General features: G+C 34.4%; 1 protein-coding gene across 1 annotated transcript in view; it reads left to right on the top strand.

The window, feature by feature from the left end:
- LOC144257164 (transcription factor RFX3-like) overlaps nucleotides 1–25,959 on the top strand; it is a 49,307-nt gene extending 23,348 nt beyond the window's left edge. Inside the window, exons 5-9 of the mRNA XM_077803125.1 lie at nucleotides 1,290–1,409; nucleotides 19,237–19,358; nucleotides 21,032–21,144; nucleotides 25,097–25,212; nucleotides 25,743–25,959. Coding sequence (XP_077659251.1) covers nucleotides 1,290–1,409; nucleotides 19,237–19,358; nucleotides 21,032–21,144; nucleotides 25,097–25,212; nucleotides 25,743–25,959 — 688 coding nt within the window. The remainder of the gene's footprint in view (nucleotides 1–1,289; nucleotides 1,410–19,236; nucleotides 19,359–21,031; nucleotides 21,145–25,096; nucleotides 25,213–25,742) is intronic.
- Nucleotides 25,960–26,416: the final 457 nt, after the last annotated feature.

The following is a 26,416-nucleotide window of genomic DNA, read 5'->3' as shown; positions in this document are numbered from 1 at the left end:
AAAACTGAAAAAGAACTAGATACTTCAAGAGAAACATCATTTTACTTTTTAGATTTTCCCCATGATTAATGCCTTTTACTCCTACCTATGCTACTTGCTTTCTACCCATACCTATACTATATCCTTACCTATACTATCTGCTATCCTTCAGTTTGTATGAAAAACACTGCAAATTGTGTTTTTGGTATTTCTTGTTTGTATTTTTAGCTCTGTCTTTGGACTTTGGAGAGCAAGATCTAATCTCTGCAAGTGATTAGACTTTGTAGGCATTAAATTTTCATTTTTATTTTGCTGAAAGAGTTCATACATTCAAATGACTTTTTAAAAAATTAACAATATTATTTATGTAATATGATTTTAATGTCTTCAAATGTATAGTGTTCATATTATATATGTTAATCTTGGAAGTAAAATTCTACTCTATTTTTATAAAAACTATTTAATCCACATTCCTCTTGCATTTCTTTTTCTAAATCTAACTGAAAGAAAAAATTGGAAAGAGCACTGATGTCTTGCTATATATAGACTTGTGAAAAACTATTTTCTCTTTGCAAGAATTTACATATTTAAAATGTTATTTTTGCAAGAATTTGCAAATTCCATTCAGAGCAAAACTTGTCATTTCTAATAGCAAACATGGTCTTTCTCATGAACATGGGGAAATTGTGACATTTTTATTCCAGGTGGGAATTTGCCATTTTCACAGAAAAATTTCCCCATGTCTGTTGTGATATATCTTATTCAGCCTACAAAACTGATATAAATTCATAAAAACAGAGACTAATAAAATGTGTTTCAAAATAAAAAATATCATCTTGTTTTAAGTTTCAAAATACTAATATGTTTCACTACAACATCCTATAATAAATTTATCTTATTTCATCATTCCTATGATAAAGAGAAAAATGTTGAACTTGTCCAAGTCTGTAGAATTTTTCTTTGTTCTCAATTTGCCACTTACAAATTCATATTTAATGTACAGTCCTTTATCCTGTTAATGAATTTTTGTTGGCCAAAACTGTTTTACCACATTAAATTACATTTAAAATATTAATTTGAAAACAAAATACTTATCTTAGGGTCTTGAACTGATTGACTCAGAATCTTATTTTGATTCTTCAGATGTTCTCACTATAAAAACATAATAGGTATCAGGAAAAGATAAATAAAAAATATATAAGATTAGTATGCTGCTTTTACCTGATTTTTCAAAATGTGAAATTAAATGGACATTCTCTGTGGTTGATACTGGTTTGACTTTGTGTTTCCAATGTTGTTCTTTTATAAAGAGGAAACTCCAAGTACCATTACTATGGAATTCGTGTCAAGCCAGATTCTCCGCTTAATTGTCTGCAAGAAGATATGCAGTATATGGCTATGAGACAACAACCCATGCAACAGAAGCAAAGGTAGACTCTGGAGTTATCACTGATATGTCAAAGCTATATATTTCTAAGTTGCTTAGGTCACTTTTTTCTGAACAGAACAAATACCTAAGTGCATATGAATGTGACTGCTGTTGACAAACTTTCACTAAAGATAACTTTTAAATGTTCTAGAATTTTAATGTTCCTGTTTTTCACATTTAAAGAAAATATTTATTCTTTCATCCTTTTGGCCCTTTTTAAGTTAAGTGTAACATCTAATCCTCCAAAACTATTCAGACAGGGAAGTGAAACATAAAACACAGAAGCACACCTAAGCAAATAGTAGCAGGAGAACTTGTTTCATTATTATGAGCTTCTGATTTGCTGTTCTGCATATCTTTCCTTTTGACTAAGTATGAAGTCTTGCAGAATGTTTGGGACTTTAACACTTTCTTTGAGTCCAACTTTTATTAATATAGAATTGCAGATATTGGAGTCATAAGAGATATGAAGCATTCATGAATGGATGACTGGATGGATAATAGGATAATATATCTTAGGAGTGAAAAATACCTCAGTCTAGTCTGGTCCCATAACCTTTTGACAATCAAAGCATTGGCAACCCTGCTTTACAGATGAATCCCAGAAATGATTTATTTGCACAAGCCCATAATTCTGTTTCTTAGCCAAGGACTTTCTAGTCAGTCCCATGTGCCTAATATCAAAATTTAGAAAAACAAAGAAAAAAGAAACCTTACTCCTTTTACCAGCATCACTCAGCCATACCTGTAATTATTATTTTTTATTTCAATCTAACATATAGTATTCAGTAGAAAAAAAGGAGGTCTCTGCTTAAATCCTAATCCATTAATCTAGTTGACTTGGCTAGTTCTCCACATCCATACTAGTTTAGTAAGAAGCACTAACTCTAAGACACTGATAGAAAAAGAATGTATCACACAGTAGGCCTTCATCTATTTAATCAGCAAACATTGAATCTCTTTTGTGTGCTAGGCACTGCATGCAGAGGATAAGACACAGTTTCTACCTTAGGTTAAAACATTAAAAGTAGAGATGTATGGGAAAATCGGGAGGGGAAAAGGAATGCAGTCTGAGACATGTTAAAATACAACTTTGGTCAAGAAACTATAAACTACAAAGTAATTTTCAGGAAACTCTGGAGAGTGAGGATTGGGAAATTTCATAGAGAAGTGCTCTTCAGTAGAGAGAGACCAAGAAGAGTCAGAAAAAAAAAAAAGAGGAATATTCAGGCAGAAGGAACAAGTAAACAAAATCACCTAGGGATAATATCTTTGATGTCTTTAGTAAATGGCCCATGATTTAGTGAGTTTGGTATTGCAAAAGGAACATTGAAGAGATGACAGAATAGCTTACTGGGAGATGCAGTTTAGAAAGCAGTTTGGATCATATATTAAGGGATATAGTTGTATATGAAGCTAATAAGTTTGTTCTTTGTACAGAACATAGCTTTGAAGCTTTTTAAGGCTTTGAAGCGAAACAATTGAACTTTGATTTTTTCTAGAGTGATGACTTTTTGATTTGGGGCAAGACATATTTAATGGGAAGAGACTGGAGGTAAGGATACTTGTTAAGTGGTTTTAAACACAGTGATAATTTCCAGTGTGTGTATTCCAGCCTGCAGACTCAGTTCAAGATTTGCTTTATAAAGAGGTATCTCAAGAGTTTTAGATTTTTAATTCATAAATTCTCAATTTTGTTTTTAATTGTGGATTCTTATTTTTTCAAATATAGCCAATGAAATATATTAAGAAGGAGTCCAAACAATTAACAGAATGAATCATAGAGTAGTACCTTACATAGTTGAAGACAGGGTTTGAATGAGTTATAATAAACTGTTACTTATTGTCTTGGATTATAATTTTTCTCCTATTTACTAGTAGCAGCAGCTACAGCTCTTACTTGCTGATGTGATCTCTACCCTCATGCATAGCAACATTACACATTGTGGCTATAGTGAAATTAAAAAAAAGAAAAAAGCTTGATTCAAAAGTAACATACTCAAAATAATTATGAGCAAAACCTTGTTAAATTATACCTAAGAGAACTAAAACCTACTTCTTCATATGATTTAACTATAAGGTAATCTACCAAGCTTTCAAGAAAATGTAGGTTTTCATAGAACATTTTTTATAAAAAGCCTAAAATACTCAAGTAGGAGCTACAGTTTCTTTTTTTTTTATTGATTGTTCAAAACATTACAGAGCTCATGATAAATCATCTTTCATACATTTGACTCAATTGGGTTTTGAACTCCCATTTCTACCCCAAATACAGATTGCAGAATCACATCTGTTACATACCCACATTTTTACATAATGGCATATTAGTGACTGTTGTATTCTGCTACCTTTCCTATCCCCTACTATCCCCCCTCCCCTCCCCTCCCCTCCCATCTTCCCTCTCTGCCTCCTCTGCTGTTGTTCAATTCTCTCCCCTTTTTTCCCCTCCCCCTTGCCCATCATAACCTCTTATAATTTTGTGTATCATTGAAGGTCTCCTACCATTTCCATATGCTTTCCCTTCTCTCTCCCTTGCTCTCCCCCCATTCGTCTTTGTTTACTGTTAGTCTTTTCCTCATGCTCTTCCTTCCTGTTCTGTTCTTAGTTGCTCTCTTTATATCAAAGAAGACATTTGGCATTTGTTTTTTAGGGCTTGGCTAGCTTCACTTAGCATAATCTGCTCTAATGCCATCCATTTCCCTGCAAATTCTATGATTTTGTCATTTCTTAGTGCTGCATAATACTCCATTGTATATAGATGCCACATTTTTTTTATCCATTCATCTATTGAAGGGCATCTAGGTTGGTTCCACAGTCTAGCTATTGTGAATTGTGCCGCTATAATCATTGCTGTGGCCATATCCCTATAGTGCGCTCTTTTAAGGTCCTCAGGGAATAGTCAAAGAAGGGCGATAGCTGGGTCAAATGGTGGATCCATTCCCAGCTTTCCCAGGAATCTCCATACTGCTTTCCAAATTGGCCTCACCATTTTGCAGTCCCACCAGCAGTGTAAAAGTGTACCCTTTTCCCCACATCCTCGCCAACACTTATTGTTGTTTGACTTCATAATGGCTGCCAATCTTACTGGAGTGAGATGGTATCTTAGGGTGGGTTTGATTTGCATTTCTCCGATTGCTAAAGATGGTGAGATTTTTTTCATGTACTTTTTGATTGATTGTATGTCCTCCTCTGAGAAATGTCTGTTCAGGTCCTTGGCCCATTTGTTGATTGGATTATTTGTTATCTTATTGTTTAATTTTTTGAGTTCTTTGTACATTCTGGATATTAGGGCTCTATCTGATGTGTGAGGGGTAAAAATTTGTTCCCATGATGTATGCTCTCTATTTACCTCTTTTATTGTTTCTCTTGCTGAGAAAAAACTTTTTAGTTTAAGTAAGTCCCATTTGTTTATTCTTGTTGTTAACTCTTGGGCTATGGGAGTCCTATTAAGGAATTTGGAGCCCGACCCCACAATATGTAGGTCGTAGCCAACTTTTTCTTCTATCAGACGCAGTGTCTCTGATTTAATATCTAGCTCCTTGATCCATTTTGAGTTAACTTTTGTGGCTGGCGAGAGAAAGGGATTCAATTTCATTTTGTTGCATATGGATTTCCAATTTTCCCAGCACCATTTGTTGAAGATGCTATCCTTCCTCCATTGCATGTTTTTAGCCCCTTTATCAAATATAAGATAGTTGTAACTTTGTGTATTAGTCTCTGTGTCCTCTATTCTGTACCATTGGTCCACCCGCCTGTTTTGGTACCAGTACCATGCTGTTTTTGTTACTATTGCTTTGTAGTACAGTTTGAACTCTGGTATCGCTATACCTCCAGATTCACACTTCCTGCTTAGAATTGCTTTTGCTATTCTGGGTCTTTTGTTTTTCCATATGAATTTCATGATTGCTTTACCTATTTCTACAAGAAATGCCATTGGGATTTTGATTGGCATCGCATTAAACCTGTAGAGAACTTTGGGTAATATCGCCATTTTGATGATGTTAGTTCTGCCTATCCATGAACAGGGTACATTTTTCCATCTTCTGAGATCTTCTTCTACCTCTCTCTTTAGGGTTCTGTAGTTTTCATTGTATAAATCTTTCACCTCTTTTGTTAGGTTGATTCCCAAGTATCTTATTTTCTTTGAGGATATTGTGAATGGAGTGGTTTTCCTTATTTCCATTTCAGAGGTTTTGTTGCTGATATACAGGAATGCCTTTGATTTATGCGTGTTGATTTTATAACCTGCCACTTTGCTGAATTCATTTATTAACTCTAGCAGCTTCTTTGTAGACCCTTTTGGTATATTATCATGTCATCCGCAAATAGCGATAATTTAATTTCTTCTTTTCCTATTTTTATGCCTTTAATTTCTTTTGTCTGTCTAATTGCTCTGGCTAGTACTTCGAGAACTAAATTGAATAGAAGTGGTGATAGAGGGAACCCCTGTCTTGTTGCAGATTTTAGAGGGAATGCCTTCAGTTTTTCTCCATTTAGGATGATGCTATCCTGAGGTTTAGCAATGTTGAGGTAAGTTCCTGTTATCCCTAGTTTTTCTAATGTTTTGAACATAAAGGGATGCTGTACTTTGTCAAATGCTTTTTCTGCATCTATCGAGATGATCATATGGTTCTTGTCTTTAAGTCTATTGATGTGGTGAATAGCATTTATTGATTTCCGTATATTGAACCAGCCTTGCATCCCAGGGATGAATCCTACTTGATCATGGTGCACAAGTTTTCTGATATGTTTTTGTATTCGATTCGCCAGGATTTTATTGAGAATTTTTGCATCCAAGTTCATTAGAGATATTGGTCTGTAGTTTTCTTTCTTTGAAGTATCTTTGTCTGGTTTTGGGATCAGAGTGATGTTGGCCTCATAGAATGAATTTGGAAGAGCTCCTTCTTTTTCTATTTCTTGAAATAGCTTGAAAAGTATTGGTATTAATTATTCTTTGAAGGTTTTGTAGCACTCCACTGTATACCCATCCGGTCCAGGGCTTTTCTTGGTTGGTAGTCTTTTGATGGCTTCTTCTATTTCATCCTTTGTTATTGGTCTGTTTAAATTGTGTGTGTCTTCCTGTCTCAATCTGGGGAAATCATATGCCTTAAGAAATTTATCGATATCTTCACTATCTTCTATTTTATTGGAATATAGGGTTTCAAAATACTTTCTAATTATCTTCTGTATTTCTGTAGTGTCTGTTGTGATATTTCCTTTTTCATCCCGTATGTTAGTAATTTGAGTTCTCTCTCTTCTTCTTTTCATTAGCATGGCTAACGGCTTGTCTATCTTATTTATTTTTTCAAAGAACCAACTTTTAGTTTTATCTATTTTTTCAATGTTTTTTTTTTGTTTCAATTTCGTTGATTTCTGCTCTAATTTTAATTATTTCTTGTCTTCTACTACATTTGCTGTTGTTTTGCTCTTCCTTTTCTAGATTTTTGAGGCATAGTGTGAGTTCATTTATTTGTTGTTTTTTTCTTTTTTTGAGGAAAGAACTCCAAGAAATGAATTTCCCTCTTAAAACTGCTTTCATTGTGTCCCATAGATTCAGGTATGTTGTGTCTGTATTATCATTTGACTCTAAGAATTTTTTCATCTCCTCCTTTATGTCTTCTGTAACCCATTGATCATTCAATACCATATTGTTCAATTTCCATGTGGTGTAGGGTTTTTCCTTCCTTCTTTTATCATTGATTTCCAATTTCATTCCATTATGGTCAGATATGGTGCATGGTATTATCTCCACGCCTTTATATTTACTAAGAGTTGCCTTATGGCATAATATATGGTCTATCTTTGAGTAGGATCCATGTACTGCTGAGAAGAACGTGTATCCACTTGTTGATGGTTGATATATTCTATATATGTCGGTTAAGTCTAGGTTGTTGATTGTGCTGTTGAGTTCTATTGTTTCTTTATTCAGTTTTTGTCTGGAGGATCTGTCTAATGGCGAGAGCGGTGTGTTGAAGTCACCCATAATTATTGTATTGTGGTCTATTTGACTCTTGAACTTGAGGAGGGTTTGTTTTATGAATGTTGCAGCTCCATTGTTTGGTGAATACAAATTGATAATTGTTATGTCTTGTTGGTGGATGGTTCCTTTTAACAGTATATAGTGCCCTTCTTTATCCTTCTTGATTAGCTTAGGTTTGAAGTTGATTTTATTCGATATGAGTATGGCCACTCCTGCTTGCTTCCGAGGGCCATGTGAGTGGTATGATTTTTCCCAACCTTTTACCTTCAGCCTGTGTATGTCTTTTCCTATCATATGAGTCTCCTGAAGGCAGCATATTGTTGGATTTGTTTTTTTGATCCAGGTTACTAGCCTATGTCTCTTGATTGGTGAGTTTAGGCCATTAACATTTAAGGTTACAATTGAGATATGATTTGTACTTCCAGTCATGCTTCTTTATTTATTTATTTTAGTTTGGCTAGTTTTACTTTTTGGTTATTTTCCTCCCCCTTTACTGAGATACCTCCTGCTATTGGTTTTGGGCACTATTTTTCAATTCCTCTTCTTGTAGTATTTTGCTCAAAATACTTTGCAGTGCTGGTTTTCTTGCTGCGAATTCTTTTAGCTTTTGTTTATCGTGAAAGATTTTAATTTCGTTGTCAAATCTGAAGCTCAATTTTGCTGGATACAGTATTCTTGGTTGGAATCCATTATTTTTCAGTGTTTGAAATACATTGTTCCAGGATCTTCTCGATTTCAAAGTCTGTGATGAGAAATCAGTTGTTAACCTAATTGGTTTACCCCTGAATATAATCTGCCTCTTTTCTCTCGTAGCTTTTAATATTCTCTCCTTGTTCTGTATGTTGGCTATCTTCATTATTATGTGTCTTGGAGTTGGTCTATTATGGTTTTGAATGTTTGGGGTCCTGTAGGCTTCCAGGATTTGGCAATCCATTCTATCTTTCATCTCTGGGAAGTTTTCTACAATGATTTAATTTAATATGCTGTCCATTCCTTTGGTTTGAATCTCTGTGCCTTCTTCTATCCCAATGACTCTCAAATTTGGTTTTTTTATGACATCCCATATCTCTTGAATAGATTGCTCATGGGATTTAAACATCTTTTCTGTGTTGACTATACTCTTTTCAAGTTGATAAACCTTGTCTTCATTATCTGATGTTCTGACTTCTACTTGATCAAGTCTATTTGTAATATTCTCGTGTGAGTTTTTAATTTGGTTTATAGTTTCCTGCAATTCTAGGATTATTGTTTGATTTTTTTTTTAAGATCTCTATCTCCTGGTAGAGCTCGTTCTTTGCCATTTGAATTTTTTGTTTAATTCATTTTCAAAATATACTTTTATTTCTTGGACTTGCTGTCTCACGTCTTCTCTAATATTCCTTTCCATTTGAGTTAGGTATGCCTTGAGTTCTTTCCTTATCCCTGCTTCTGATGTTTCTATGTCCTCCTGTAGAATTAAGTTGTCTTGCATTGTTTGTACTCCTTTTTTCCCTTGTTTTCTCATGTTGTCCACGTTACTTTCCAGCTCTTTTTGATTGTCGTGTTTCTGCTCTCTTCTATAGCTTTGTTTTGGTTCTGTATTACTCTGATGTCTCTCCTTTGTGTTGTTAAACTATGCCTGCTAACATGGATTCCGCTGGGAAGGAATTCCTCCGACATCTGAGCTCCAGTGACGACACTACTCTGCTATGGCGGGCCCCAGGCTCCTTGCCGGGGTGTACTAATCGGGGGTGTGACTGGACTATCTCTGTTTGGTTTCAGTTCCCGGTCGCGGCAGTATCACAGGCCGAGGGCGGTGATCGGTCGCCTGCGGGCGGCGTTCTCCTATGGCCCAGTTATGCAGGCAGTGGGTGAACTGTCGCCGGCAGGCCTGCGGTTTCTAGCCACCCAGTCTCGAGGGCCTTGCCTCTAGTCTCCTGGTTTCTCCTGCTAGTCTTGGTTTCTCCTGCTAGACCAGATTTCCCCTGAGTGATGGCTCTCGGCAGTTCAAAGTGTACTCTGGGCCTGCCGTTTGTTGAGTGTGGAGGGTGACTATTGGGAACCCCGGCACTCTTTTGTTTTTTTTCTGTTGTGGGGGATGGGACTGTACCGCTTCCTTCCCCCTCTGAAATCCTGTACTCAGCCCGGGGGTCAGTGCTGTCTTGGCTGGCAGGATTCCACCGACTCGCAGCCACTTTTCTCCCTGCTTGCTAATTAATCGCTTCTCTGCGGGGCAGGCCACGCGAATCAGTCGGCCTGGATCTCCAGGGTCCTGCTGTTGGCTATTGGGATCCCTGGCATTCTATCGCTTTGATTTTTTCTGTTTGCCCCTCCCCCAGTGCTGGCTAGCCAGGTTTCGTTTTGGCTGCTGATGGGAGAAGGGGTTGAAGGTCAGGTGTCTCTAGTTTTCCCCTAGTCTTTATGCAGGCTCACTCTGATACTCCCTCCCCCGGAAAGCCTAGGAGAGATTTTATGTGAATTCCCCGATGGTGGGGGGGGGGTGAGCTGAGTGACACACACCTGTTTTGATGTTGCAATCTGTCAGAGAGTGGTGGTGTATACTTCAGCTTTCCAAGATGGTGTCCGCTGTGGGGGGTGGGACTGTACCGCTTCCTTCCCCGTCTGAAATCCCGTACTCAGCCCGGGGGTTAGTGTGGGCTTGGCTGGTGGGATTCCACCTAATTGAGCTACAGTTTCTAAGGTCTCCTATGAAACAGATTCCAGAGCTATCAAAGTTAAGGAGCTATGAAAACCTCTGCAACCTCCATAATTGCTTTTAGAAACAGATGCAATATGTATGTATCTAGGAAGTGATATAAAATTCTCAATAATATTAATAAATTCTACCAACTTGAATTTCTTATATCATATGCTTTCTTGTGAAATAAGAGTGTTAGGTACTGAACCCTCTTTTGATTCATTTGTGTTTTTGATGATGCAAGTTTTGTATTATAGATGATTGCTCTTGAAATTCTGTCTTGATGAATGATTGTATTAGCGTTGTCAATTGCACAGATTTCTTTATTGAGACGAGCAGGAAGCTTCAGTTGTCTCATTGAAGGAGACTCTTCACTGACAACCTGCGTAGGCCTCAACTGAACCCATTTACTTCATTTTGTAGAAGTACTTGGATAGTTTCTCTCCTTGCATCTGGATGTAAGGGTGAAGTTAAGCATATTTGTTTAAAATGATGGAAAAAGAACTTATTGTATCATTTGTTTTATGCCTTAAACAATTAAAAATTGATGATTCCAAAAGTGAAATGATTCTATTGAATGTATTAAAATTTGTATAAGAAGAAACTTACACATTATGTTAAAATGCAAGTGATATGTGAAAGGTTTAAAATATTTCATAGCAGGTACTGGTATTTAATATGGCAGAATATTCAAATTGTTTAAATGACTTCATGATTATTGAATATATCCATGTGGGCACGTCTTCCATCTTATATAGTCACGTTTCATGTGTTCTTATAATGAAAAAATTCAAGTATATTCAGTTATTATTTTGTTAATTAAATTCAGGTGTTTAATTTGTAAATTTTTCTAGTGGATTTGGTATTAAAGTACTTTTAGAGATGTAATTATTATTATTTTATATGGTTGTATATTATCTTTTGCTCCTTTATATGCAGAATCTTATTTGAAGATTAATAGGATCATAGAGGAAATTTCCACTTATCCGCAAATCATGGAACATAGCCATGAGTATGGAAATAAATGGAAAGTGCTTCTGACTGAAAAGCAGATGTCACACAGAGTCTGTAGTTTCATGTACTTGAAAAGAAATATCCATCCTCAAACCATTTACTTAAAATAAAGGTGCAGATTAAGGCCCACTTGATTCATAGGCAACCATGGAATACGACAGCTGGCAAAGGAAGTATAAGTGGACAGGGTCTTCTGCTTACTTTTGAGTTGTTCATTACAGTAGTTTGTTGATACTCAGTGGCGAACAAATGGACCCAGGCACTCCGGTAAGCCCTTAGAGTAAGATTCTAGAGACTACAATCTAGTCTGACACAATGTAAAAACTGCTTTGCAGATTGATGGCATTATGGGTAATCAAGAAGAGAAAGAATGTATAATTTTAATAGCTTCTGTTGAAAACATCTCTTATAAAAATAATATTTGCATTTAAAGGAGGTAATCTTAAGTTCTTAAAGAGATTCACTAATGGACTAATTTGCTTTCCCTAATTTAGACAACATTAATTTAGGTTATCAAAGAACAAAAATGAGATCAGTAATTTTCAGCTCTACAAACTAAGTAAAAATGTTTGCTCCAGTTTCTTTTTAATATTTAAAAGAAGTACATAAAGAATGTTGGCACTATATTTTAGTTATTCTTCCAAACCCTAGTAGCTAAAGTAGTGGAATGAAGCCAAGTGTTTTTGACAATGTGCTTGTCTGTGTTTGATTCCAGTAGCCATTCTCAAAATATTAAACTGCATTTATCATTTCTTCAACAAATATATATATCAATTGTCAGTTGCATTAGAATATGTGCATCACATCTAAAAGAGATGGCACAGGATTCTAAATGCCAGAACCTGAAAGAAGAGATGGCCTAGTCCAACCCACTCTCTCTCTCTTTTTTTTTTTTTGTGGTGCCAGGGATCAAACCCAGAGTCTCCTGCATGGTAGGCAAACCCTTACCCACTGAGCTAAAATTCTCAATCCTCAATCCATCCTCTTGATAAGAAAATGGAAGTCCATAAGGGAAAATAACATCTGAAATCATGTAACAACCTAGATAAGAACCCAATTCTCTTGTCAAAGAGGTAATATAATCTATTCAGAAACATATAATATTTTTTTCATAAAATGGAAGGAGAAAACACATTTTAATGAGTATATTTCAATTAAGTTAGGAAATGTGCTACTTCCTACCTATTTGCATGGTCTCTTTTTTTTTTAAAGAGAGAGTGAGAGAGGAGAGAGAGAGAGAGAGAATTTTTTTTTTAATATTTATTTTTTAGTTCTCGGCGGACACAACATCTTTGTTGGTATGTGGTGCTGAGGATCAAACCTGGGTCGCACGCATGCCAGGCGAGTGCACTACCACTTGAGCCACATCCCCAGCCCTTGCGTGGTCTCTTAACAGGAATTGAATTCTGTGAAAGAAAGAACTTTTGTGGCACTGAAGGGGAAGCCAAGAGAGGTCCTGTGAAAAGATGTTATAGCAAAACTGTTTTTGCTTTGTCTATGAATATTTGTATATATATAAGGAGAAAGGAAGTATTATTATTATTATCATCATTATTATAAGTACTAGAGAAAAAATCTTTAGGAATATTCTGGTGCTTTGGAGGAAAACGCAGCCTGGCAATTAGACAAGTTTGGCTTCTGTTTCTTTATACCTCTATGCTTGTGGTTTTCAATGTTGATTAATTTAATAGTTTATAATTATTTTCTAGACCTCTAGTTCCCTGGGATCATCACAGAGCTAAGCATATAGGGCAAGTAAATTGGTCTAGGCAATGAGGGTGGCAGGCATCTTTAGTGAGATGATCTGGTGCCTGTGCATTTTGCTTTGGAGACAAATAAGAAATCTTGGCATTTAAAAATGTTCAGTGTGCACTGTGGTACTCCATGATGAAATGACCATATTTTCTATTAAGTCAGGAAAATTGTAAATAATCACAACTCAGTAATTTCAAATTATTAATTCATGTAAAGTTTAATAATAGTAACAGTCACCACTAACTTATTCTCCTGATAAGTATTTATTGAACACTTAAAATGTTCTTTTAAGTTCATACAAAGTAAAGCACTTTATCTGTAAGATCTCATTTGGCAATTATATTGCTATTTACTGAGAAAGAAACTAGGTCCACTTAATTTGGGCTGCACGCAAAAAGCTCACTAATTTATTTTTTTTCCTAGATAAAGATTCAGATACCTTTTTCTTTTTTTTTTAAATTTATTTCTATGTCCTGGCATCAGGTAGAGCCAGATTGTCACTCTCCAAATAAAGAAGTTGGTGAGGGGTATCACTCTGGAATCTGTTTAACAGAAAGAGCCATGTGTTATTCAGCTTCTCATGGCTATGACCAAAATACTTGACAGAAACAACTTAGAGAATTAAAGGTTTATTTTGATCTCACAGTTTCAGAGATTCTGTCCAAGGTCACAGGATACTGTACTGAGGTGAGATGGAACATCATGGTGGAAGGACATGGCATAGGAAAACTGCTCGCCTCATGGCAAATATGAAGGAGGGAGGGAGGGAGGGAGGAAGTGGGGAGAGAGGAAAGAGGAAACACACAAGCATGAGGAGCCAGGGACAAGATATAATTCACCAAGAATACACCCCCAGTGAGCTAGTTTCTCCAGCCATGCCCCACCAGGCTATAGTTGACACCTAGTAGTCTATTCGAATCATTAATCTATCATGTGGATAAATCTACTGATGAAGTTGTAAACTCTTATAATCACTTCTGACATTTTTGCATTGTCTAACACATGAATATTTGGGGGGACACTTCTAAACCATAACAAGCCAACTGTAGGTAAAAAATGTGGCATGCATATATATTCGTAGTAAGAATATATTCTTCTAGATATTTAACTGTAAATTACCTGTACTAAAAGGACACAATAAAGAAATTCATGAGATCAGGGAATCATGTCTGCCTCATCCAACATTGCATTTCAGTGCTCTATAAATATTCATTGAATTAATGAATAATCCATTCCTCTGGATCATTCATTTTCATTTTAGCCTTGGGCCTCAATCTCCTTTCCTTTCTGCAGTTAATACATTTAAGGCCTTGGGTTGTGGCTTAGTGGTAGAGCACTTGCCTAGCATGAGGCACTGGGTTCTATCCCCAGCAGCACATAAAAAAACTAAATAAACAAAATAAAGGTATTGTGTCTGTTTACAACTAAAAGTATTTTTAGGGAAATACATTTAAATTTAATTATTTCTCTTCTCTTTGCTCAATTATAAATCTAGAACTAATGAAGAGAGATACATACTCTGAAAGTTACCAACAAGAATTGAAGAGAGAGAATTCTATCATTAATCAGCAAGGTTGATATTAGAAGTCATTTAGATAAATATAAATGTATATTTTAGTGTGGCATCAAAGAGTCAGTTACTGTTTTGAAAGAATGAATCTCTTCACACAGTGGTACTTTTTTCTTATTCATTCATGTTTATATCACCTGGTTCATTTTATACATCAGGTAATCTAAAGACTTTCTGGGGCAATTTTTCAAAAGAGGTTTAAAAGAAACTTCTAGTCATAGAAAATTGTAGTCTCTTGCCCTGATTGTCAGGTCATCATTTTTACTTATTTATGCAAATCAGTGATCATGTACTTTCATATATTATGAACATAATAATGACTCTGCCTGTGGAGTTAATATTTTGCATGTGTGTATTTCATCTGCTTTGAAAGGACTTTCCAAATTTAGTTTTTTTTTTCATTTAGTTTATTGAAAAATCTTCTACTTGGTACAGTTGATTGAATGTGATGGTAAACATATACTACTCTTTGTCTTCCAGTGAACTGTTTCAGTATCCTTGGTTGTGAGATTCTGACAGAATATTATGATTACAGTAGAGTTGCAAATGTCCAAGTCCTAAATAATAGCTATAGGTAACCCCATGGGGGAAGATTCCTAATAATTTTCTAAGTTTTCTGTGTTAGTGGCAGGTTTCATGCATATACTCAGCTATTAAAGCATTACAGTTTCTTTCATTTCCTAATCATTAACAACTTTAGTTCTGATTGCCCATGGAGTTGCAAGCTGTTAAAATGATCGTTTGCCTCTTACTAATTTTGAAATCCAAAGCTGTTTCTTCCTTTGATACAGTGCAGGTCATTATCAAGAACACACCATAACTCAAGAGCATACATTTGTAAAATAAATGGGGGTAAAGGAAGGGTAATACTTTTAAATACTGAAAGTTCAGGTTTTAAAGAATTCAACACAGAGGGGTTTGTTTGTTTTCAATAGAAAGAATGTTTTTATAATTTAATATTTATGGTGATTTGTAAAGAGTGCAAAGAGGCAGGAAAATATATGTTCTGTTTCATTGCTAAAAATTTAGTTGAAATTCAACCAGAATTAAATAATGTAGAATTATCATGTTAATAGAATATTTAAAAACTTAGAAAAAAAATCATTTATACTGAACCTTTTCAAAACCCTGAACTTATAGTGCCCTATGTATAGTAAATGCTCAATAAATATTTGTTAAATTCATTAAAAGTATGTTAAGATTAACTGATGGCATGATAAAATGAAAAGTTATCTTGATCATTCATTCATTCTCCATTTAAAGATATTTATCATGTATTTCAAATTTAGTTCTTGGGGGAAATAGAAAACTGATGAAATTTTTGTTTTTTAAATTGGCTCTTCTCTAATGTTAATGGGTATATTTCTACAACATTGATCTGAAGGACTCCTTACCTGATCAAGAGGCTCCTATGGACTAGGACTATGCATTCTGCCTAGAAAACATCTCAGAAGCTTGTAATACCAGTTGCTAAGCCCCATTCTCAAAGATTTTATTAGGTAGGTCTTGAGTGAGCCTCGATATTTGAATTTTTGTATTTGAATTTTTTAGGTATTTTACATAGTTAATTTATAGGTATAGGTATTTATTTAGCCTATTTTTAATGTGGTTGTTTTTGACTCCTTGTTAAACTCCCTTCTCTTCTGGGAAGACCCAAACCTCTGAGATGATGGTAGGAGATAGAATGTTTTTCTTAAATATGGAATCAGGCAGATGAACATCCAGCCCCTTGCTGCCCAATGTTTCTGGTTTCTGGGGATTTCTTGCAAGCACTAATCTAGTGTCAAGCAGTAAACTTTGAATATGCCACTATATGATTCATTACTTAACAAAGAGGAAAAGCAAAAGTTAACATTACCTAGAAGCTCTTCCATACTTTCAGGCTCACACTAATGCAACCCCCTGCCCTTGCTGGTGCCATTCTTCCTAGAGCTCTTTGAACTCTGTACCTGGAGTCTAGCATGAGTCACAATATAAGTTTCCGGTTTTACAGCACTTCCACCAAGGAAATACCCATACTGTATTATCTGTGCCTGTCTTTCAATCTACTATTCATCTTTCTACCCTTATTCTTATGGTTATAATAAAAGCACTCATTTCCCAGCTCTGACTGTATTTTCTCTGTGTTTCCCTTCATCCCCACTATGTAAGAACTTTTCTAAAGTACCGACCTGTACATTTTCTCCTGGATTTGTGAATTTATCTCCTTCTTTCCTTGTAAGCTGGCCTTGATGCATTTGCCATCTCCCACTTAATGTAGTAGACCTCTAATTAGTGCTTCCCACTCAATCTTATTAAACATCATCATACATCAATTGTGATTCATTGTGATTTTGACTGCATATTAAAAATACAATATTTCCTACTCATAGACACTTTCACTGTGTATGATACAATGATAATGCTGTCTTCTTAAAGAAGAAGGTAATTTTGCTTGTAGGTTATAGGCTTGCTAAGCACTGTGTGCAGGTAGATTGTGGCATAGCATCTGTCCTCTGAAAACTTATTCTAAGAGGAGTATATGACATTTTTTTTCCCACTAGTCCTTGGTTTCATGTCTTTAATACTAGGTGCTATATATGGCAAAGGAACATTATAAAGCACAGCTGGGCAGAGTATCATAATTACTTTATAAACTCACATCTAAACTTAGTAAGTTAAAGTCTATAGGAAATATTTTTTTTTCCCTCTTCTCCGGGGTAAACAATTCAGATTCCTTTAACTACTTTGGTTAAACTCTGTGAATTCCAAACTCCACTAACTTAAATTAAGAAACATAAACAGTTTTCAGATATATTGTTAGTGAGAATAAGAAAATGAGAATAAGAAACTTCCCTAAATGAAATAAGGATGTAGTCATTCAAGTCTGCTAGAACAGAATGATTAAGCAACTGTTCCCCTATATAAGTACACAAAGTACTTGCCTCACAAAGGGTTAGGGTTAGGGTTAGGGTTAGTGTTAAGAAGAAAAAATGCAGAAAAAACATTAGATTTTTCATAATAACACATCTTCCATTGTCTTTTGGTATGGTCCTGAATGGCGGGGAAAAAAAGGCTTTCCAGAAGATTTTTCTATTCAATAAAAGAGTAGGTTTAAATGTCTGGCATAACTTCTTTATGTAAATATAAAAAAATACCACAGTGAATCTCTCCATTATGTATATCCACAAGAAATTACTTAAAAGAAATAACTATGGGTAAAATGACAGAAATATCAATAGAGGAAAGGGAGCAAATGGTGGGGAGAGAGAAAGGGAAAGAGAGGTACTGCATTACTAAGTTAGAACAAGATATATTCCATGCTTGTGGAATTATGTCAAAATGGATTTTACTGTCATGTATAACTAAAAGAACCAATAAATAAAAGAGTATATTTTTATATATTTATATTAGAAAGTACCAACTAATATTTTGTTGTTGAAGAGGTCATCACTAAAGTTATAACCATAGAATGAGATGAGTTGTACCATTTTCACCCAGCTCATCCTTTGACTTATCTTTGCTTTCCATAGTTGCATGTAAGCTACTGTAACATAAAAAATAAATGTCAATATCACTATGAGAAACTTTGAAATTTTCATGAAAGTTTCATTTTTCTAAGTTATAATTGATAACATGCAAGTCTGAATCATTTCCTAAGTAGCCTGAGCAATATTTGTGCGATGTTTCACCAGATCCATTCATTTCATACCTGTTGTCAGAGTACAGACATCTCTAAGTATATAGTAATCACAAGTTAGGGGCACTGATATTTACAATAACTTCACACTATTGATGTAGTTGAATTTTGGTTTAAATAAGGGTTAAGTAGGTGGTGAGAATATCTAGTTCTTATGTTTATAAAAACAGTTGAAAATAGCAATAAAGGAAGGACTAACATGATAATGGGAATGAAGCTATTTCTAGGCGATAAGTTTATTGTAGATTATTTAAAAATTCTTTTCTCTCATTTCTAAAATGAAGAAAAATACTTACAATCTGAGAAAAGAAGAAATTAGAGCTGCCGCTTCCTTATTTTTTGTACACTTGTCCTAGAAGACTTGCCTGAGATGTTTTATATATGATTTTTCTCTTCTAAAAAGTTTTTTTTTCTTTTTCTGCTTGCTGCTGATGCACATTTTTTCTATTTTAGCAATATGAAAAGTACATAAGGTCATATAAATAAGATCTAAAGATAAATACACTGCTGTAGCTGACTTTTTCTTTTATTTTGGTAAACTAGGTTTGTAGATGTATTATTGCTTGTATTTTGCTGCAAAAGGATGCACATAGTCTTTGTATTTGCAAATGTGGATAAGAGTCTAGAGAAATGAATGTGATGAGATACATATGAGATTTTAGGAAATATGAAAACAGTATGATGAGATTTGTAGACTGATTATATTTGTAAATACTAATAAGTTGAAAGCCACTCATCAACATTTTTTAGGTCCCAGTAGGCTCCTAGATCTTAGTTCAAATTCAAGTTCCAGTGTCTTAAAAATGTTTCTAACTTGATCCATTGGCCTCCAAAACTTTTCAAAATATGTACTAATACTAGAAGCCTGGACATCTGCTGCTGCCATCCATAGAAATACCTCATAATTCTTTCATTATTATGTAAATTTCTGGATTTTCAAACATGGTTCCTTTTCCTGTTATTCTTCCCCCTTTGTTCTTTTCACTCTTGGAGAAAAAAATGCCTACATCCTAACTTTATGAAATTGTTAAGGGAAAAAAATTCCTACAACTATCATGAGACATTAAAGAAGACAGATTACAACTGAATGCCTTGGAGTTTGGGATAGTACAAAAAAGTAAGGAATAATTTTTTTTCCATCTAATATTTTTAGGTACAAGCCTATGCAGAAAGTGGATGGGGTTGCAGATGGTTTCACAGGAAGTGGTCAGCAGACAGGCACATCTGTTGAGCAAACTGTAATTGCCCAAAGTCAACATCATCAACAGTTTTTAGGTATGTTAAGGTGTACTGCCTATTAGTTGCTCTTGGGATTTTGAAGAGAACAATAAGTCTTTTCTCCCAGTACAATGTCCGTTACAAATGTTAATTACATAGAAAGATTGTTTTGGTGTTGAAACTATGTACATTATATAGTTCTAGTTCATCTCTACTTTCCCATTTGAACTTTATTTTTAAAAGTCTTGAGCAAAGTAGGACTTTGAAATGCATAATCCATTAAAGGCTATAAAAGTATTTTCCAGAATTTATATTAATTGGCTTATGTTATTAAAATTATGCTTTGTTTACTTGCAGTAGTTATTTCAAGGACCAAAAAGAATTCTCTTTTTCTGTATACAAAGTTGTATTTGCAGACAGTATCAGATTAGAAGAAAATTGTATTAAATTTTAAAAAAGAAATTTATTCTTTTACATTGATCCTAGTACTTTCTATTTTTGTAATTTTTAGATAGTATCTATGTTTCTTGTTATTGAAAGAATTAGAAAGTAGAACTACAACATTTTACATATTACTGCCATAGCCTAAGAAGAAAAGTAGCAGTTAAATTTAATGCAGAATTCTTCTGGAAATGAGCATGCATAGTGTTCATACAACATATCAACTTGCATAGGTCAGAGAGTGTGTGTGTATGTGCCTGTGTGTGCGTATATATGTATCCATGTGCACTTTCCAACAAAGACAACTGGAAGAGACTCTCAAATTGGAATGATTACTTAAGTTGAAAATATGGCAGTATTTCCCAAATTAAAGTCCTCAGATATAGTCTTGTGGACCCTTGAGCTTTCAATTAATTTCAAATAATGTCAAAAAATAATAAAATAATGTCCTGAATTTTGCCTAAAAGCTAAAACTAAATACAGTTCTGCAGTTTTACTTGCCACATTTATATTTGAGTTTATGATAAAGCAAGCACCAAAGTGTATTTACGATAATTGTCCAGAGCTAATGAAAAAAAAAAAAAAGAACAGAAAGAGACTATGTAAATTATGCCTTCCTCTCAAGGGAAGGCTAAATCATGTCCCTATTCTCTGTGTGGAGGCAAGTTTCACAGTCATTTGAATGCAGAAGAATAATGGGCGAAGTACCAATCATGGAATATATGTTGGAATAGGCCTATCAAATGCAAAAAATCCTGTACTACAACAGCCGATCCCATGTTCATGTTACAAGAGATAATTTAGTTATAGGACAATAGTATCATCCATTATATCAAATTAATGTTGTTAAATTTAACTTTATTTTGTGGTTTTCTTTGTATTTCATAACTCTCTTGGCTTCTGATTATATTATCTGAACATAATAAATTTAAGGCTACATTTATTTTTTGTGCAGTTAAGTAGCATGATAATGAAAATAACTAAATTTGGTACCAGCAAGCTTGAGATATTTTCTTTTAATAGAGGCCTGGGCTGTAGGATTTCTGATATAACTGGAGTGAAAATTTGATTTCTAAAAATTCCTCAGAGTGTACCCTCGATTCTTATATTTTGTGCTGATCATGTTGTTAAGTTTTGCTTGCAAAATATTAATTTGAAAAGTCCTTGTTCTTTGGCCCTCTGACCTCTAAATTTTTTTTTTCTTTTTAGTCTTCTGAAATTTTTCCTCATTAATCTGTAATTGACACCATCCACAGTAGCTTTTTTCTGTTATGTTGTCATGGTAACAGATGCATCTCGAGCACTTCCAGAGTTTGGAGAAGTTGAAATCTCTTCTCTGCCAGATGGTACTACCTTTGAGGATATCAAGTCACTGCAGAGTCTTTATCGAGAGCACTGTGAGGTAAGTCTTTTTAAACATGGTATGAACATGCACTAAGTTTTGCCAGAAAATTTGTTAAAGCAAAATAATCAAGCTTATTCCTAGAGTACACATGAAGTTAGTACTAATTCTTTTGAGCATTTCTTTGAGCACTAATAAATTCATTTTTCTTCTTTCTTGTCTCAGAGTGGAGAGGTGAGGAATGCAGGAAAGTGAGAGTACATTTTATTCTCCATTTCTTAAGCCTATCCTAATCTGAATCCTTTGATGCAGCAATTCCACTTCTAGGTATTTATCCTACAAAAATACTTACATATGGGTGACAAGACAAGTGTATAGGGAATTTGTTGCATTATTCTTTTTAATTTAAAAGGTTGGCTATATCTAATAGGGAACTAGATAAAAATCTGGTACTGTACAGCCAGAGAACAGACAACTCTAAATATACTAAAATGGAACAAGTGCCAGGATTTAATGTTAAAGGAAAAATCATAGTGTAATACTATATGTAGCATATTTTCTTTTAAGTGAAAGAGAACTTATATATATACATCTCTCCAGAAAGAACAGGAGAATGTTAATAGTAATTGTCTTTATAAAGGAAACCAAGTGACTGGGAATCAGAAGACTGATTTTTTTAGTGTGTCCTTTATCCTTTTGAATTTTACACCATGGTGTATTTCTTTTAAAAATGATTTCTAGAAATGCTCAATAAAGCACTTCAGGTTTTCCTTCCAGGGAACTTGAGGCTCTAATTTTGTTTCATTTTTTTGTGGTCAATTAAGTTTCTCTTGGTGTTTTTGATCCCTGTTCCTATTGTCCTTCCCACATGATGTAGTTTAAAAGGTGAGCTCTCTGCATGCCAGCATATTAATAAATCTGCAGCTCACCTGGTAGGGAAGGCATCATGGATTACAGAGTTTTCTTAAGTGCTTCTTCTTTTGAAAGAGGATTCTATTTAGAATTTAAATAGCTGTATTCCAAGGGTATTTGTTATTTGCTTAAAAGTTGAAGATTATCCGTTGAATACCTAGGATAGTCCTCCTGACTGCTAACAATGCAATGTGCAGTAAGAAATTTCAGCTTATAACACTCACAGATTTTTTTCCCACTCCAGAAATAAGAATTGCTTGGGTGAATCGAAGTATTCGTCAAGGATGCTAAGTTATTGACAACCAGGGTGAATTCTCTCCTTATTAGTAGAGTATGTGCCAGAAATGTTCTTCAGTGTTCCCTACCAGTTCCCAACATTTCTTAGTGTCATTTACCTTTGACTGTTGTGCTTTCGCCAAGATGAGAAAATTTCCGGATTATCCTTATATACATGGGGAAAAATTCTTTCTACAGCTGTCATCAAATTCAATGAAAGTTTGTGTACAGATTTTTTCTAAACAAGTTTTTGTTTCTCTGTGCTCAAATGAACCCTGCTTTAAGCAACCAGCCTGTAAAAATATAGTTTGAATTTTTAAAAAAAGTTTCTCATATTTATTCAGAATGTAAGTTTGAGCATAAATATACAGTAAGATATACAGTAAGTACTTCCTAAAGAATTGCAGTATGATTATTCTAAGTAAGAGACTCCTCCAATAAGATGAAAATATGCTTTGGATTATAAAATTTTCATGAACATACCAATTGTCAGGAATAAATACACTCTGCATGAAGAGATACGACATGTATAATAATTAATCTGTGTGGAAAATGATGGCCCATAAAATAATCCCTATTCATTTCAAAGTCACAAGTGTCTGTGCCACTTTTCATGGGGTGGATGGTGTACATAGAAAAGAAATACTCTAATTATTTTTTTCCTCTCAGACTTTTACATTTTTGAAATACAGCTCCCTAAATCTCATGTCCAATCCTGTAAATAATCCTTTGCCCTAAGGCAGTGGAATATGAATTATTTTAATTTATATCTTAAAGTGGGTGGACAAATAATAAAATGTTTTCTTCATTTGTAAAACTGCCTCAAATGAGATTGATGTTGAAGTCCTTTTCAAAAGAGTTATTTGAGATTATTTAATTCAAGGATATATTGAATATAAGATGCATTGAACCCCTTTATTTGCCTTACTTTATTGCACATTTCCTACAGTTTATATTTTTAAAGAAAGACTAATAAGCCTACTTTGCTTATTATTTGGAATTCTCATAATTTGTTTATCAAAGATTTCATAAATGTCACTAGTTTTGTTATATAAGGAGCAAGTACAATTTTCTACACAATTTGCTCCAGCTATATGTTTTTCTTTTAACATATACATAGTGTTCTTACAACAGTCTCATAGTAGAGGTATGTAAAATATTAATAGCTGTTTCACACTTAGAGATATCTCTTGGTATGCCTAAACTGCATTTTTGGAAAGCAACTATAATAATTTGCTTTTGGAGAAAGTTTTTATTTTTGTTTGGGCTAAGGGACATCTGTATGTCCTTTATTTTTAGGGCTTGTTTTAATTTTTACTAACTTTTTTTTCTTTTTTTTTGAGATGTGGTCTTGCTATTTCCTAGAGTGGTCTTGAACTTGCAATTCTCCTTTCTCAACCTGCGTAGTAATTGGGAATACAGACAAATGCTGCCACTCCCTGCTCAAAGCTCAGTTTTATATTTTTGAATGTTGCTGAGGAATGTATTGACTTCATTTTCATTGTCCAACTAACTACTTGCAGCATTCCCTACTCATTCCCAAAAGAGTAACTCTAAACAGATTTTTTTTTTAATATTTGAGTTAGTCTTAGGTTTTTAAGTCAGCTATTCTGTGTATCATGTATAGGGCTATCTCTACATAAATAGCACAATTCTATAATTATTAAATTCTAGAGTATAAATTATTGTTCTTTTTGCCCAAAATATTCAGACAGACTCTACTTGGCCCATTTTCTCTGCCTTCCGTGAATTTTGAAGATCTTGATGGGGCTCTTTTACCTATTCTGGTTCTCAATTTTTGATGACTCCACATTATACATGCATATAAGTTACTTCTGTCTTTAAAGGCTCAAAATATTCACAGAATCATGTGTCTTTTCATAAATAAGTGTCCTTTTGGCTTCATATCTAACAGCTAATTTATAAATTAATTGTAATGGTAGACTGAGATTATATCTGGTCATCATCAAAGTTAATAGAAAAAGTAATATATTTTAGCATCATTTAATAAAAAGCACGAAGAAAATAAAGAAAAGGAAAATTCCTTGATGCATCTGGAAAATGGTTCTAGAAACTAAAATTAAGGAGAAAATGAAGGTGAGGACCCTGGGGATAAAAAGGGGTTAGTCTTAAAGCTGCTCTCTACAGGGAGTGTGCAGAGATGGGTTAGATTCTTTGATGTTAAAGGGAAGGCATTGTGTGACCAAAGGAGGGTGCTTCTTGTATCCTTTTCTACCCAGATAGGTGCCATCCTCTGAAGGCCTGATGACTGTATACTTTGTTAAAGCCTCTCTCTGGCTAGGAACATCCTGGTCAGTGGCCTTACAAGAGTTAATTCAACCCTAACTCCATTTTCCATAGAGAAGCACCTCTACACTCTTGTGCCCCATTTGATAACCAGTGGTCACTTAGCCCAAAGAGGACTAATGTGAATTGATCATTTGCTATACTGTTCCTGGTCTGAGAATAGATAGAGGCAGAAGGAAGCAGCAGGTAAAGGAACACAAGAAAAATAAGGAAGAAAATGGAGAAAAGAAAAACAAGCATAAAAATGGAGAAGAAAGGTGAAAGCAAGGCTAGGATATGATGCCATTATAGAAGGAATACAAGTTATCCTGCTTAATTTTACAAGAGTTATTTTTCCTTTTATTTTCTAGTTAATCACTTTGTTTCCTTTACTTCCATTGGTAAAATTTAATTCACTTTCACTATTTGTTAACTTATGAACCCAATGAGATATTTACCATATAAAGTCTCATTAGGCTCTTTCACCTACCCCGTAAGTAATATTGTGAGGTAATACTGATACCATTTTGTTTTATAGGCAATATTGGATGTTGTTGTGAATCTTCAATTTAGCTTGATAGAAAAATTGTGGCAAACATTCTGGCGCTATTCTCCCTCTACTCCAACTGATGGCACTACTATTACCGAATCAAGGTCAGAATCAATATGCTTTTCCAATTCATTTTCATGACTGAGTAGGTGTTACAGCTAATGAATTAGAGATATGTATACCAGTTGTGAACCTTACTGATAAAATAAAGTGAATAGATTAATGCTTTGGCCATCCTTGAAATAAACCACAAACTGCTCTCTTGAGGTTTCAGTGTGTGTGTATATATATATATTTATACACACACACACATATAGCTCCCATTTTTATTGATATGGGGGACTACAGTAGAGCTATTTCATCCTCATGAAATTGCTATCATATCTGCCTTTCAGACCATCAGAAAATTTTAATGTGTATAGGCAACTCTGGGGGAATATTTTATATATATATATATATATATATATATATATATATATATATATATATAAATCCAGCCATATGGCACCAGTACAGTGGTGGTATAGTTCTAACCTCAGTAATATTTGATAAACTATTTTTAAAGTCCATTTTCTTTTTTATCCTCATTTGCCATCTATTCATTTGCTACATTTATTCACACCAGCAATCTGAGTGAAATAGAAAGTCGACTACCGAAAGCAAAGCTGATAACTCTGTGCAAACATGAGTCTATTCTGAAATGGATGTGTAACTGTGACCATGGGATGTACCAGGCTTTGGTGGAGATTCTCATCCCCGACGTCCTTAGACCTATTCCTAGTAAGTTAAATGCAGACAACTACGGATGCTTTTGTTCTGATACATTCCACCCAGGAAGTTTGGGGAAGTGACATTGCAATCTGGAATGATCCTAATTTTATTTAAATTTGTCAAATAGAAAACATGCAACAGAGAATATTGCATGAAAGCAGCCTAGAGCAAAACTGTAGTAAAAGGGGGAAAATGATCTGTTTTCCAATCTTTCACTTTCTTTTTGATTAAAAACGCCAACCTAGAGATGTGCCAGCCCTATAAACTAATTGTAAGAACACTCCCATTTTAGGCAACCATGAAAAATTATTTTACTCAAGGACAAGTTCCCCTTCATATAGCAAAAAATTGCTAAAATCTGTAATTGCAGATCAGTCCCTTCCATAGTTACCTTTGATGTGAAATGAATTTATCTTGGTCTTCCGTGAAGTTTAATTTCTTTAAAAAAGCATTTTCTTTGTCACCTACATCATGTTAAGAACTATAGACTTGGTTCCTATTAACAATAATGGTTAACTGGTATTTTAAGAGAAAAAT

Source organism: Urocitellus parryii, chromosome 10 (assembly GCF_045843805.1).
Source record: "Urocitellus parryii isolate mUroPar1 chromosome 10, mUroPar1.hap1, whole genome shotgun sequence".
Classification (NCBI taxonomy): domain Eukaryota; kingdom Metazoa; phylum Chordata; class Mammalia; order Rodentia; family Sciuridae; genus Urocitellus; species Urocitellus parryii.
This window is presented reverse-complemented; position numbering and strand designations above follow the sequence as displayed.